Source organism: Protobothrops mucrosquamatus, unplaced genomic scaffold (genome assembly GCF_001527695.2).
Source record: "Protobothrops mucrosquamatus isolate PMUCROS unplaced genomic scaffold, P.Mucros_1.0 scaffold54, whole genome shotgun sequence".
Classification (NCBI taxonomy): domain Eukaryota; kingdom Metazoa; phylum Chordata; class Lepidosauria; order Squamata; family Viperidae; genus Protobothrops; species Protobothrops mucrosquamatus.
In genome coordinates this window covers 182,003-194,609 of record NW_015386435.1, presented here as the reverse complement: position 1 = coordinate 194,609, position 12,607 = coordinate 182,003, and the positions used below count along the sequence as shown (strand labels likewise).

Genomic DNA, 12,607 nt, shown 5'->3' with positions numbered 1-12,607 from the left:
GCAGTTTTCCTTCTTATTTTTGGCAAGTAATCTGTCTTTCTTCTGGCATATCCAGATTCTGATTAATTTGCTTAGCATAGCTCCCCTTATAGGTAGGAGGAGGAGGCGGTGATAGCTGCCTTTGATACTATCATTATATAGTGTTTGTAATTTTTAGAGCCAGTTTGGTATAATGATTAATGCACCAGGCTAGACACTGAGGAACTGAGTTCCAGTCCTGTCTGAGGCATGAAGTCAACTGGGTGACTTGGGACAGTCACTCTCTCAGCCTTAGGAAGCAGGGAAGGGCAAATCAAATCTGAAATCTTGCCAAGGAAACGGAGGGACTACTTGTCAATGCTGATTCAGGCATAACAAAGTATTTTTATCTTCAACATGGAACAGCGGTGAGATCTTCAGAGCCAAGATTTCTTGAGAGACTTTTCATACATTTCCTTGACCTTACCCTTCAGACAGTAAAATATTTTGGGCCGCTCACTTCTGCTGTTCGTTATCGTAACAAATACACCTGTATTAATTCTATCCTTGCTATCCTTTTGCCTGACTCCCCTCTTCACTTTTTTCCCTACAGTATTGTGCTATTTCTATCATTTCATAATAGCAAAGAGGCTTAGATTCAAAGATGTCTTTGGCTTGCACAAAGCAGCCTCACTCCCTATTTTGTTGCAGCCCCCTTTGCTCCTTTATCTTTCTGCTAAGGATGTATCATTGCCCAAGCAGAATTTTATGTGTTTGTTGTGAAATCTAATTTATTATTGGTGTTCTTTTCTGTAATATTATACTGTGCGTGCTGTGCAGGCATTTTGAGAATGATGGTTACATGAAGTAGAACTAGTAATTACACCAAAAAAAACATTCAAAATGCCAATAGAAAGAGTCTATCTTTTTATTTTAGAGGTAAAATTTAAATGAAACCTTTTTTATTATTGGTATGGGAAAAAATCTAATATATTTGCTGGAGGAAAGAAAGGGAGGAAGGGAGGGAGGGAGGAAGGAAGGAAGGAAGGAAGGAAGGAAGGAAGGAAGGAAGGAGTGGGAACAGATGCCATTAAAAGATAAGATTCTCCATTGAATTAAGCTTGGCTCATGCTTTCTTCATCAAGTTTCTCCAAGTATAGTTTTTCAGCTTCTCAATCCTGAAATTTTCTGGTGATCACCCATCCAAATGCTAACCAAATCTGACCTTGCTTAGCATTTTTTCAGCCAACATTGTATAATTGGGGGGGGGGTTTCCCCCTTAGGGAGATACTTTTACTCACAATAGATGGTTTGTAATACTAGACAGTATTTATTCTCCCTTTGTAATACACTAAATAAACTAGCTTTCTTAAGCCTGCTGTATGTATATTAGAAGGATGTGAAGTATCTTAGTTCCTCCCAAGTTTTCACTGGAATTTAATATGATGTGGCTGATGGTAAGCCATGATCCTCTTTTGGACATGTTAATTGATTAAAAATAAAAGATAAGTCTTGTTTTGGGCCACACTAGATCTCAATGTCATATCAAGCAATCATGTGAGTGTGCACATGGTATATTTGTGAGGGTAGAACAAAGCCAAACTTTCTTTTAAAAAAGTATTAATGTTGTCATTAATATGATTACATGGTAATCAATGGTAATTTATTCCATTGATGCAGTAACTGTACCATATATATTTGTCCACAGGCCATGTGACTGGCTGTCAGCGTGTTTTCTACTCATCAGTTAATCATATCTACTTATACCGGTCAAGCATTCATCAAAGAAGACACCTTTTTTGCCACAGACAGAAAAATGCTTATCAGGTAGTTTGGCCAGCTGATGTGTCTCCTGCTCATCCAGTTCCTAAGGTACTATCATTTTTATTGCACTTTTTAGCAGTCAATATAGAGAATTGTTTAATGAATAATCAAGTACATCCCAACAACTAGCAGTTTGAATCATGGTTTTGTTACCAGGGCTGGAATTTGATATCAGAACATAGGTTCACAAAGTAGTATTCAGTCAGTTTCTCAGCTAGTCTCAGTCTGATATTCCTGCTGCTGCTAAGTCCCAATGTGACTTTTTTTTGGTTAGCCTCTTGTTTATAAAATGATGAAATTGGTTATATAATCATGTAAATAGGGATTGGCCATATATCATCAATTCTCTTTATATCCATTTTTAAATTAGCAAATCCAAAAACAGTTCTCTCTCTCTTTGTTGAGTAGCAGCATGCTACTCAACATATTAAAAAGTTGTTCAATTGTCATGATATGTATCTTAACAAATTAATTATTATTATACTGCTTAAAGCAAGTAATAGAAAAACGGCCGCATAGTACAATATGTTTCAAATAACTGGCATATTTCATTGTTTAATCCTTGAGTCAGACAAATTCTTAGAAAATGCATGGTGATGTTGTTTTTGTTTCATGTTCATTAATAATTTTTGAATTGTAGTGGCTTTTATTATTGAAATTACTTTGTAATTTGTAAACTATTACTTTCAAAATATTGGAAATATCTTTGTATGTATTCATGTGTGTGTGGGTGTCTGTGTCTGTGTGTAGATCCTGTTGTAAACTTCTTTGAGTGAAGTTTGATCCCTGAGGACAACATGGATAGATTCTTATTGTTTTCTTTGCAGTAAGCTGATGAAAGTGATCTGCCACTGCCATCTTCTCATTTATTTTAACAATTTCTGAGACTAGTCTAAAGCCTGGGATGCTGGATTTTTTTCAGGTGGGGGGGGTGTTGTGAGATTAGGAATGGTTTGCCTCTCAGAGGATTCTGGTACTGCTGAACTAAAAGGGTGAAAAAAAGTCTCCTGCCTGCCTAGGTATTGAATGCTGTAGTGCCATTATGGTATGGCATTACACTTAGCCTAGGTTGGATAGGGTAGAGGAGAGCCACTCAGTCACGGAAGTGCCTAATGATTTGGGGGTTTGTTCACCATCTTAAACTCCTGAAGAAAAAGAAGGATAGAAATCTAATTCACAAATAAATAAATAAATGAATGAATAAAATACCAGCCAGTGTTGAGCTCAGATGTCTTTCATGTTAGAAACCTAACAGATCAGGAGTATTTGTATTTATAAAATTACACACACACACACACGCACACACGCACACACACACACACGGACACAACAGAGAAAGAGAGAGGGACATGAAGACACATATCCATATACACAGACCTATACACATACTTTATGTTATATCTGTGCAAGAATAATTTTGAATAACTGCTACGTTGATAATTCTCTTCTACAGAGTCAGAGTTCTTATCCACTTTTATGGGATTCGGGATTTAGACTTTTTCCTTCCATTCATATATCAGTTCAGAACTCTGTGAAGTTACCTGGCTTGTTTTGAAAATGTGGATTTTTCTTTTTTTTTCTTTTTTTAAAAAAAGGCAAACTAGAAGTGAGAGTGCCATTAGGAACCTTTGGTCTGAGTGAAAAGCTGCTGTGATACCCTGAATTTCTGTGCTGTAGGGCTAACAGGCTCTGCCAGTAACAAACACTGTGAAGTTCAAAAGGGCAGTGGGACAAATACTGGGGCAGGCTTCAGGGTTTGCCCTGATGGCTTAGGAAGGTCACTCAGACAACCAATAAGACAGGCTGAAGGGGGGGGGGCTGTATCTGAGAAAATGATCCCATTGTCATGCTCCATGTTCTGATCTTCGTTTTTGTTCCTTCATTTCCAAGCATATAAAACAGCCAGACTATGTGACGACAGGCGTTCTGCCTGACATGGGAGATGAAATAGACCTTAAGAATGAAGATCAGATTCAACGGCTTCGTCAGGCTTGTCAGCTGGCCCGTCATGTCCTGCTTCTGGCTGTGAGGAGTGTAAAGGTAACACAAGCTTGGCAGCTCCTGGCTTTGCTTTTTGAAATTTCATAACATTTCCTTTTACATATATGCATTTTATAGTTATTTATTGTACATCATAAACTCTATAGACTGATTACAATAGAATTCTTACTTTTCACATGCGTCCTTCAACAAACCAGCTTGATTAGTCATAAGCTGCCCTCCTTGATCCATCTCCCCCCCCCACAATCTGTATCTATACCAAACCACCAACATCTAATTCCAATATATGCCTTGAAAATTAAGCAGTTTCTTTTCAAGTATTTATTTTATTTGGCTTGTATGTTTGGAATTTTTAAATTTCTGTCTTTCACCCTGTGGAAGACCAGAAGGAGACAATGATTTGTGCCTATGAGAAATACAGAAATTCTGCTGCCTTGACTATTGGAAAAAAGGAGAATAAGAGCTTGTCTTTATAAACTGAACAATTAAAAGCACATGATTAAACACTGGATTTGCTCTGCTCAAAGCTGAGTAGAGTTTATTATGTATCTGAAGCTTTCTAAAATCCTTGTGGTTTTAATAGTCAGAGTTTGGGGTCCAATTCTTTTGACTAAATGTATCAGCAATTTGTGTTACTTATCTCTGTGTGAAGGCAGATGAGCATCTCCATTGTTTGGTCACAGGCAAACTCTTGGTTCAAACTTGCTGATTTTCAGCTGTATAGGTATTACATTTGATTGATTTGTACAGTACAAGTAGTCCTCAACATACAACCACAGCTGAGCCCAAACTTGCTAAGCAAGTTGTTAAGTCAGTTTATGACCTTTCTTGCCAAAGTTCTTAAGTGAATCATCACAGTTGTTAAGTTAGTAACACGCTTGTTAAGTGAATCTGGTTTCCCCACTGACTTTGCTTGTCAGAAGATCACAAAAGTTGATCACAGGAGCCCAGGACACTGCAACCCTCATAAATACGTACCAGCTGCCAAGTGTTCACATTTTGATCATGTGACCGTGGGGATGCTGCAATGGACATAAGTTTGAAAAATGGTCATAAGTCACTGTCTTAAGTGCCATTGTAACTTTGAATGGACACTAAAGAAATGGTTGTAAGTTGAGAACTACCTGTATTGCTTTTCTAGATATTTTTCTGTCTTCCTTTTCTTCTAAACATATTCTGGATTTGTAACTTGTTTGTAAAGCCTACCATGGCACAATGTCTATACCATTTATTACATTAAATCTATAAGGAAACATGCAATCCCAGTGGGGAAAAAATCATATTTTAAAACAACACACATTTTTTAAAAGTATGGTTACTTAGTGCATTTACATTCCACATTTTTCCAGATTTTCCAAAACACATATAGGAGGTCTTCTCTCCTTTTATCTCCACAACAATCCTGTGTGGTAGGCTTGACTGAAAGAGAGGGACTAACTCAAATTCATCCAACGAGCCCCATATCCTAGTGAAGAGCTGAACCTGTCCAATACTTAACTACTTTTCCACATATATTGGTGGTAATATTGTGGCAATAATTTAAAATCATGTATTTTAGCTCTTTTAAAGGAGATTTGGGAGCAGAGAAAGAAGCCCTACATGCTCCCTTCAGCACTATTGGCCAGATTAATATCTCATTCCTAAACTGAGGATACTTTTCAAAATTATAAACTGAGGAATGCACAACAAGATGTATATAACTATATGTACTCAAGGACCAAAAAGCCACCTAGGCTAACCCCCAAGGTTTGTAATTTTAACAAATTTTAAATGATGAATTTTGCAGCTCATCTTTGCACGAAATGGACAGAAAAAGAACTTCTGTAGTGGAAAGGGGCTCTGCTTGTCTTAATCAAAAATTTGCGAAATTCCATTCATACAATCCAAATGGCAAATATGATTGTGTTTGAGCTTTGCTGACCTATCCTTTAGGCATAAAATATTATCAATAAATTAACCGGGACTATCTAGCCAGAGAAGGGGGCAGAGATGGAAAACAGAAATGGAGGGCAGTGTAGAAAGAAAATGAATTAGAATGAACAGCATGAGCCTGCCGAGATGTAAATGTAACCTAAAGAAGTTTCTAGTGAAGATGAAAGGAAAATAAGGGCTAGAATAGAGAACAAAAGAAAAAGAAGAATCAGATGGCTGAAATCACAAGCACTTGAATATGTCAAGCAGCTAGATTAAGGACCAAAACGAAAGGTACAAGATATGAATGATGAAGCCCAAGAAGAATATTGCAGTAATGGGGATGAGGCTTCATAAGGTTTTAGCTATGTCACAAGAAAGGTAAGGACCAATTTTTCCAATGTTCCAAAGATGAAAACAAAAAATTTGAATGAGAGACTGGCTGGATAGAAAAATTAAGATGAGAATTGGATATTCATAGATGTTATTAACTTGAATAGGTGAAGAACCTTAAGAATGAAAGTATGTTAAGATTAGGTGGAAAAAGCAAAAGAATAAACATATCAGTAATGTTCAGATGCTGTGATAAACATCTTCAGAAAAAAAAACAATAGACAAGGCCAAACTTACAAAGGAAATTAAAAGATTATTGAAATCAAAAGAGGAGGTGGGAAATCTAATGTAAGGAAGCAATATAGAAAAGTAAGAAGAGTCAAGAATTTGAGTTCAACCAAGGAAAAGAAATATATGAAGTGGTTAATGGACAAGGATAAGCTAACATTTTAAAATGTATGTTTTAAACCAATAAACATGAATAAAAAAATCAAAGAATTAAAACAAGAGGAATAAACGAGAAATTAAAAAGAAAAATTGCAACAAGAAGACATAGAAAGCTTTGCATAGAAGCTTTGATGTGGTGGATGTTGTTCCATTGGGAGATGTGTGCCATAGACACAATCCTACACTTTGGCAGTTTTGTCTGGCCTTGGAAACTACACAAGGTTTACTAATGTTAGTGCTTGGATGGAAGACCATCAAGGAATTCCAGACTATAAGCTAGAAGAGAAAGTTTTTGAAAAGAATATCTCAGAAGAAGGCAAGGGCAAACTTTCCTTTATATATATTGTTACCAAGAAAACTGCATAGATGAATCGATTGGTAACCAGGCATAGAGCTGGACTCAGAGATGTCTTTATTTTTTATTTAAATGGAATAGAATCATACAACAGCCCACATGATGTTAAAAACATTTAAGAAGTGGAAAGAAGAACAGCGAAAAATAGGACCTTATTACAGAAGGGATAAACAATTTTAAATGAGTAGAGCAGATATGTCAAACACAAGGCCAGATGCAGCCCACGAAGTGGTTTCATGTGGCCCGCGAAGCCATCCTGGAAACAGTGAGGGAACGGCCCCCGCTGCTTTGGTCCTGGCCCAGGCCGGCCGGGAGCCAATGTACAATTTTGTGGTGGCCATCTATGCTGAAACGCATTCAGTCTTAGCTCCACAAGGCCATCTGAAAACAGCAAGGGACTGGCCCCTGCTGCGTTGGCCCTGCCCCCTGGGTGCATGCTGGGGAGGTGTCACCCTTTGTGAGGAATGAAGAAATGGACCATGTCTTGGTGCTTGCCCCGGTCCCACCCCCTTCTGCCAAAGATCCTCAGATTTGTCCCACTCCTGCCCAGGCCCCCACAGGCACCCTTGACGCGAACGATGTAGAGCTGGCCATGCCCACCCAGTAGGCCACACCCACTTCATCCACGCCCACCCAGTAGGCCACACCCACCCTGGCCACATCCACCCAGCCCCCTGAGGGCAGCCGCAATGCTGATGCGGCCCTCAATGAAATTGAGTTTGACACCCCTGGAGTAGAGTATTAACATAAGGTCAACCTAGAAGACTGCAGAAAGGAAAGGCTTTGTTAAATGATAGTTCAGACAACCAAACGAAGAGAAAGGAGGTGTGTGTTTATATAATACGATAGAATAAAGAACAGATGAATAGATACTTGATATAGGAGTGAGGAATGGGAACAACAATAAAATAATATTGGATATTTCATTCTGCTGATTCCTGTTCAGTATTACATTTCACCACCCATATCTTTTTACACGATAATGAAGTAAGTGGTAAGTTATTCAGACAGACTGATTTGTATCCCTTGTTTCCCACTTTTCTTTTCCATCATTTCATACCTCTGCTTCTTGGTAGGTTGTATACCGAAGGGGGGACTTCCATGATTCTTGAAAAATATGCTCTGTACTTCTGCAGACTTCAGGATTTCCTCAAGCATGCCGAGATCCCCCTCTGGTTTCTCTGCAAACTAATTTTGCCTCCATTTTTCTTGGCAGTGAGTTTTCTATTAGAGAGAATGGTATCCAGCAAGAACTGCATGAAATAATACAAAATGGAATAAAGAGGGGGGGAAAGGAACACTAAAAAGAGAACAATTTAACCCTTTCCTCATACTTCATTTTCTCTAAAAAGCTGCCCCATCTGAACTGTTGCTTGACCTATCAGTAAAAGCATTCTGCTAGTTAGGAAGAACTTTTTTTAAAAAAAATAATGGCTTTAAAACCATCTGATAAATTTATAAACTAGACAGTTTCTTCAAAGTTCGTATAGGGCTCATTGATTTTTAAAATACACGATACTGTACATTGAAAATTGAAAACTCTTTCCTTTTAAGATCATTTTTGAGTCACTACTAGACACAGGAACTGAACTTTCTTCTTTAGAATCCAAACCTGAAATATTCATATTAGATCTTGCTGAGTTCTCTATGTCAAGCTGCTATTGAATCTAATATTATTTAACATGTTAATCTAATGCAGCCAAAGTTTTGATGCAAAAGCCAGGGATTCTGTATGAAAAAAAAAATACAACAAAAGCAGTTGATCAAAATCAACTAATGTTACTTTAGCTTCTTTAAAATGAAATATACACATTTGCTAATATTGCATTGAACATACTGTATAATGCAATATTAAACTGAATTTAAATTTCATATATTATTCTGGTTCCAGGGCAAATGTGCAAGGTTTAGGAGAATGTTTTAGTATTTCACTTCATAAATCTTCGATTCTAAAATAGTCTGCTTTTAATAAAACAAAGAGTTCCATTTGCAACAAAACTTGTAAGGTCCAAAGATTTAATCTATACTGTACATATCTTGCCCCCAAAGGTAAATGGATACTTTAACATTGTTTTGCTGTTGCAATTTCCATACAAAATCCATTGAGAAATATTTCATTGTATTGCCAGCCATTTTTTAAAAAAAATCACTTGGATTATTTAAATTTGAACTTATTTAAAATTGAATATGATTTTTCTTTGTAAAATATCTAAGAGTTTATAACAGAAAGTGAGTTTGTGTGTATGTATTTGTTTCCTACATAGACCAAGACCTTTTGAAATTGGCAGAAGAAAAAAAAGAGAAAGGGAAAAATGTATAAAAGAAAGGAAAAGGTGGGATACAGAATTTGACCATGACTAGAGTTAAAATGGAGGAAAAAAATAATAAAGCAGACTGAAAAATATGAATCTAATTTTAAAGGTGCATGGATATAACCTAAAGGAGGGATCACATCCCTCCTATTTCAGCCACAAAAACAATTTCCACAGTGACAGGCAAACATGCCATTGGATTCCATTCTAAATCCCGAATGTTAAGGAGCATGTTAATGAAAGATATATATTGAACAACGGTGTTTTAGAAGATAGGACGATTTCTTCGATATGTATTTATCAAGAAATCCAACTGTGTTCTTTAATGTAATTGTTGAATCTGGTAAAGGAGAAATCATGATGATAAGTGACTTTAACAGAATATGTTATGCTGCTAAAGCCGGTAAACATATTCCCCAGATTTAAAAAAAAAATGTTTGGAAAAGTTCCATTTCATTGAATTACTATGTGTCTATTTCCCTCAGACTGTATATCATACATACACAGGAATATATTTGCTTCTGATAACTCCTACAACCTAATATGATTCTATGATAATATATGAGATTTATTCTAGCAATAGAAAAGTTGAATAAATCTCATATATTATCATATTACACCTCCTTAATTTTGTGAATCAAAATCCAAGATTCAGCCTTCATACAAAATGTGAATTATTGAGAGAATTTTTTTTATCAATATGTGATACCATATAAGTTGATCAATATGCAATCCTGGGTATATATACAGCTTATATATGACATTTCTTTTGACTAAAAGAAATACAGTATCAAAGATAGTTGTAATAAAATAGCTATAATGAAAGAGTTTTGAGATAGAACATATGTTTGAATCTTTAAAAACAACAAAAGTAGAAAATTGTGAAGTTCATAAAAGCAAAGTTCTTGAGGATTACCAGATATACTGTATCTGGAGGAGAAAATGTAAGATGAATTGTTTGATACAAATTGTATATGTAACAAATCAGCAAAAGAAGAGGCTCATTTCATCAATATTATTTTAATGCAGTCTAATGCAAACTTAATAAATTCATATGATGTGTGAAATAAAATAATTGTTTTCTTTAAAATATCAACATTAAGAAACCTTTAAAAAATCCTCAAAAAGAAAAGATTAAACAGTAAGAGCTTAACCTAAAATAAAATTCCTGGTCTTTATAGTTTTCAAACTAAATTTGGTAAATATAGATGCTTTACTCTGTGATTACAATTGAATCATGTGCAGAATGAGAAAAAAATAGAACTAGATGTATATCAAAAAAGGATTTTTTGTATATATATATGTGTGTGTGTGTGTGTGTATGTAACATAATTGTTACATGCATACAACATTAATTTGAAGACTTAGTAGAATTAACTATTACTTCTAGAGCAGTTAATTCTGCTATGTCCAGCTAATAATGTCATTTAAAGTAGATTAACTAGAACCGTGGTGGCGCAGTGGTTAGAATGCAGTACTTCAGGCTTAACTCACTGCTCAGTCCAGGAGTTCGATTCTGAATGGTTCAAAGTTGACTCAGCCTTCCATCCTTCCGAAGTTGGTAAAATGAGGACCTGGATTGTTGGGGGCAATATGCTGACTCTGTAAAAACTGTTTAGAGAGGGCTGTAAAGCACTATGAAGCAATATATAAATCTAAGTGCTATTGCTATTGTATTATATATCAGTTCTTTCCTTTAAAAAATGCCACAGGAAGATTCCTTATATTTTCCATTCCATGGTTGGAGACAAGTCTTCAAACCCAAAGGGAAAAATCAGGTCTTGGATATGCTTCTATAGCTGGGTTTTGCCAAAATCAGATAATCTCAGCTCTTGAAATAGGGTTGGGTTGGCAACAGGAACCTGGATCCAAAATATTCCTAAAGTATCCCACCTACAGTAAAATATCCCTGCTGGGGATATTTAAGAGAGTAGGCATATTTAAAACAATTTTCAATTTGATCTATACTTTTCCATCCCATTCCTCACAGTGAGAAAAAAGTGGAGAAAGAGATCCCTTCCAAGAAGAGAGTAATAATGTTTTTATATCTACTTTGCCAGTTTGCACCTATCAGTGGATTTTTCAGAGTAGTCCAACATTTAAAATTTCTTTTAATTATGCAGACCATCTGTGCTGGAAAAAAACGTGGCTTTTTTTTTAACTAAATCTTCCTTCCTAAGAAGGCTTTTGATAGACCTGGATGATAAATATGTTTACCTTCCACAAATTTATTATACTAAACTGTTCTTTAATTGTGCAAGGTCATTACAATATTGCTAATGTTATTTCCAGTCCTTTTCCTAACGTTCTCTAGTGTGGAATCTGCCTTTTTTCATAGCTGCTGCAGCTTGAGTTCACATTTTCATGACCCTAATATTTTGTTCTTACTTAGTTACACACATCTCAGACCACCATCAGTTTATATGTAAAGTTAGGACAGTTTGCCCCTGCATGCCTTGTTTTGCCTACATGTTTAAAACTGAGCCACATTTGCCTCTCAATGTCGATTCACCAGTTTGAAGAGATTCCTCTGGAGCGCTTTATGGTTGCGTTTGGTTTTTACCACCCTGAACGATTTGTTATAATTTGCAAACTGGTCTTGCTCAGGATTTCCTCCTTCCCAGTCAAGATCGTTATGAACAAATTAAGAAGCACAGCTCCCCATACAGCTACTTGAAGCATTCTGGTTTTTTTTCTTTCTTCCTGTGAGAAAATTGGCCATCTACTGCTATTTTTTGTTTTCTGCTTTTAGCCAATTGGCAGCCTATAAAAGGGCAGATTCTTTTATTGTATGATTGCTAAGTTTACTCAAAAACTTAGTTCCTAGTTTTTACTCAACGACTTTTGGTGGGGATGTTTGTTCTAAGTCGAAAGCCACTTGGTAAAATTATTAGAGAGGATCATATTATTAAACTATATTAAATAACATCTATTATATGCAGGTGGCTAAATGAAGACATAGTATTTTATGACATCATGTAAAATTGCAGGTTATAAATTAAACAGAACCAAGATGAAATTAATGGAAATAAATATTTAAGACTGTGACAATGGAAAAATATTCAAATTGAATAACCTGAAATGATCAAGCAAGCCTGAAATGTTCAGAATTACAAACTCTAAATTAAGCACAGCTATAGGGGAAAATACACACACACACACACACACACACACACACACAAATTGAACAGTGCTTGACTTCACAGTGTTGTTTGATTAAAAATGATATAACCATAAAAATATTCCAAGTGAGATACCTTTAAAGACCTGGCATTCTGGCAAAAAAATTAACTGATTTTGTATTATCAGATAATAAATTGAGGTAGAACTTGCAATACAGTAAAGATTGAAACCTGAAAGACTCATGTTAGATGCAAATATTATACAATACAATTCGGTAATGACATAATGGTAGTAATAAGGGCGATCACTTAAAACCAAGGACATGCAATTCTTTTCAGCCTAG

The 12,607-nt window shown here is 35.9% G+C and overlaps 1 protein-coding gene across 1 annotated transcript in view; it reads left to right on the top strand.

Annotated features, from left to right (window-relative positions):
- METAP1D (methionyl aminopeptidase type 1D, mitochondrial) overlaps window positions 1–12,607 on the top strand; it is a 79,515-nt gene that overhangs the window by 36,954 nt on the left and 29,954 nt on the right. Inside the window, exons 2-3 of the mRNA XM_015811860.1 lie at window positions 1,667–1,830; window positions 3,673–3,822. Of these exons, the coding sequence (XP_015667346.1) occupies window positions 1,667–1,830; window positions 3,673–3,822 (314 nt within the window). The remainder of the gene's footprint in view (window positions 1–1,666; window positions 1,831–3,672; window positions 3,823–12,607) is intronic.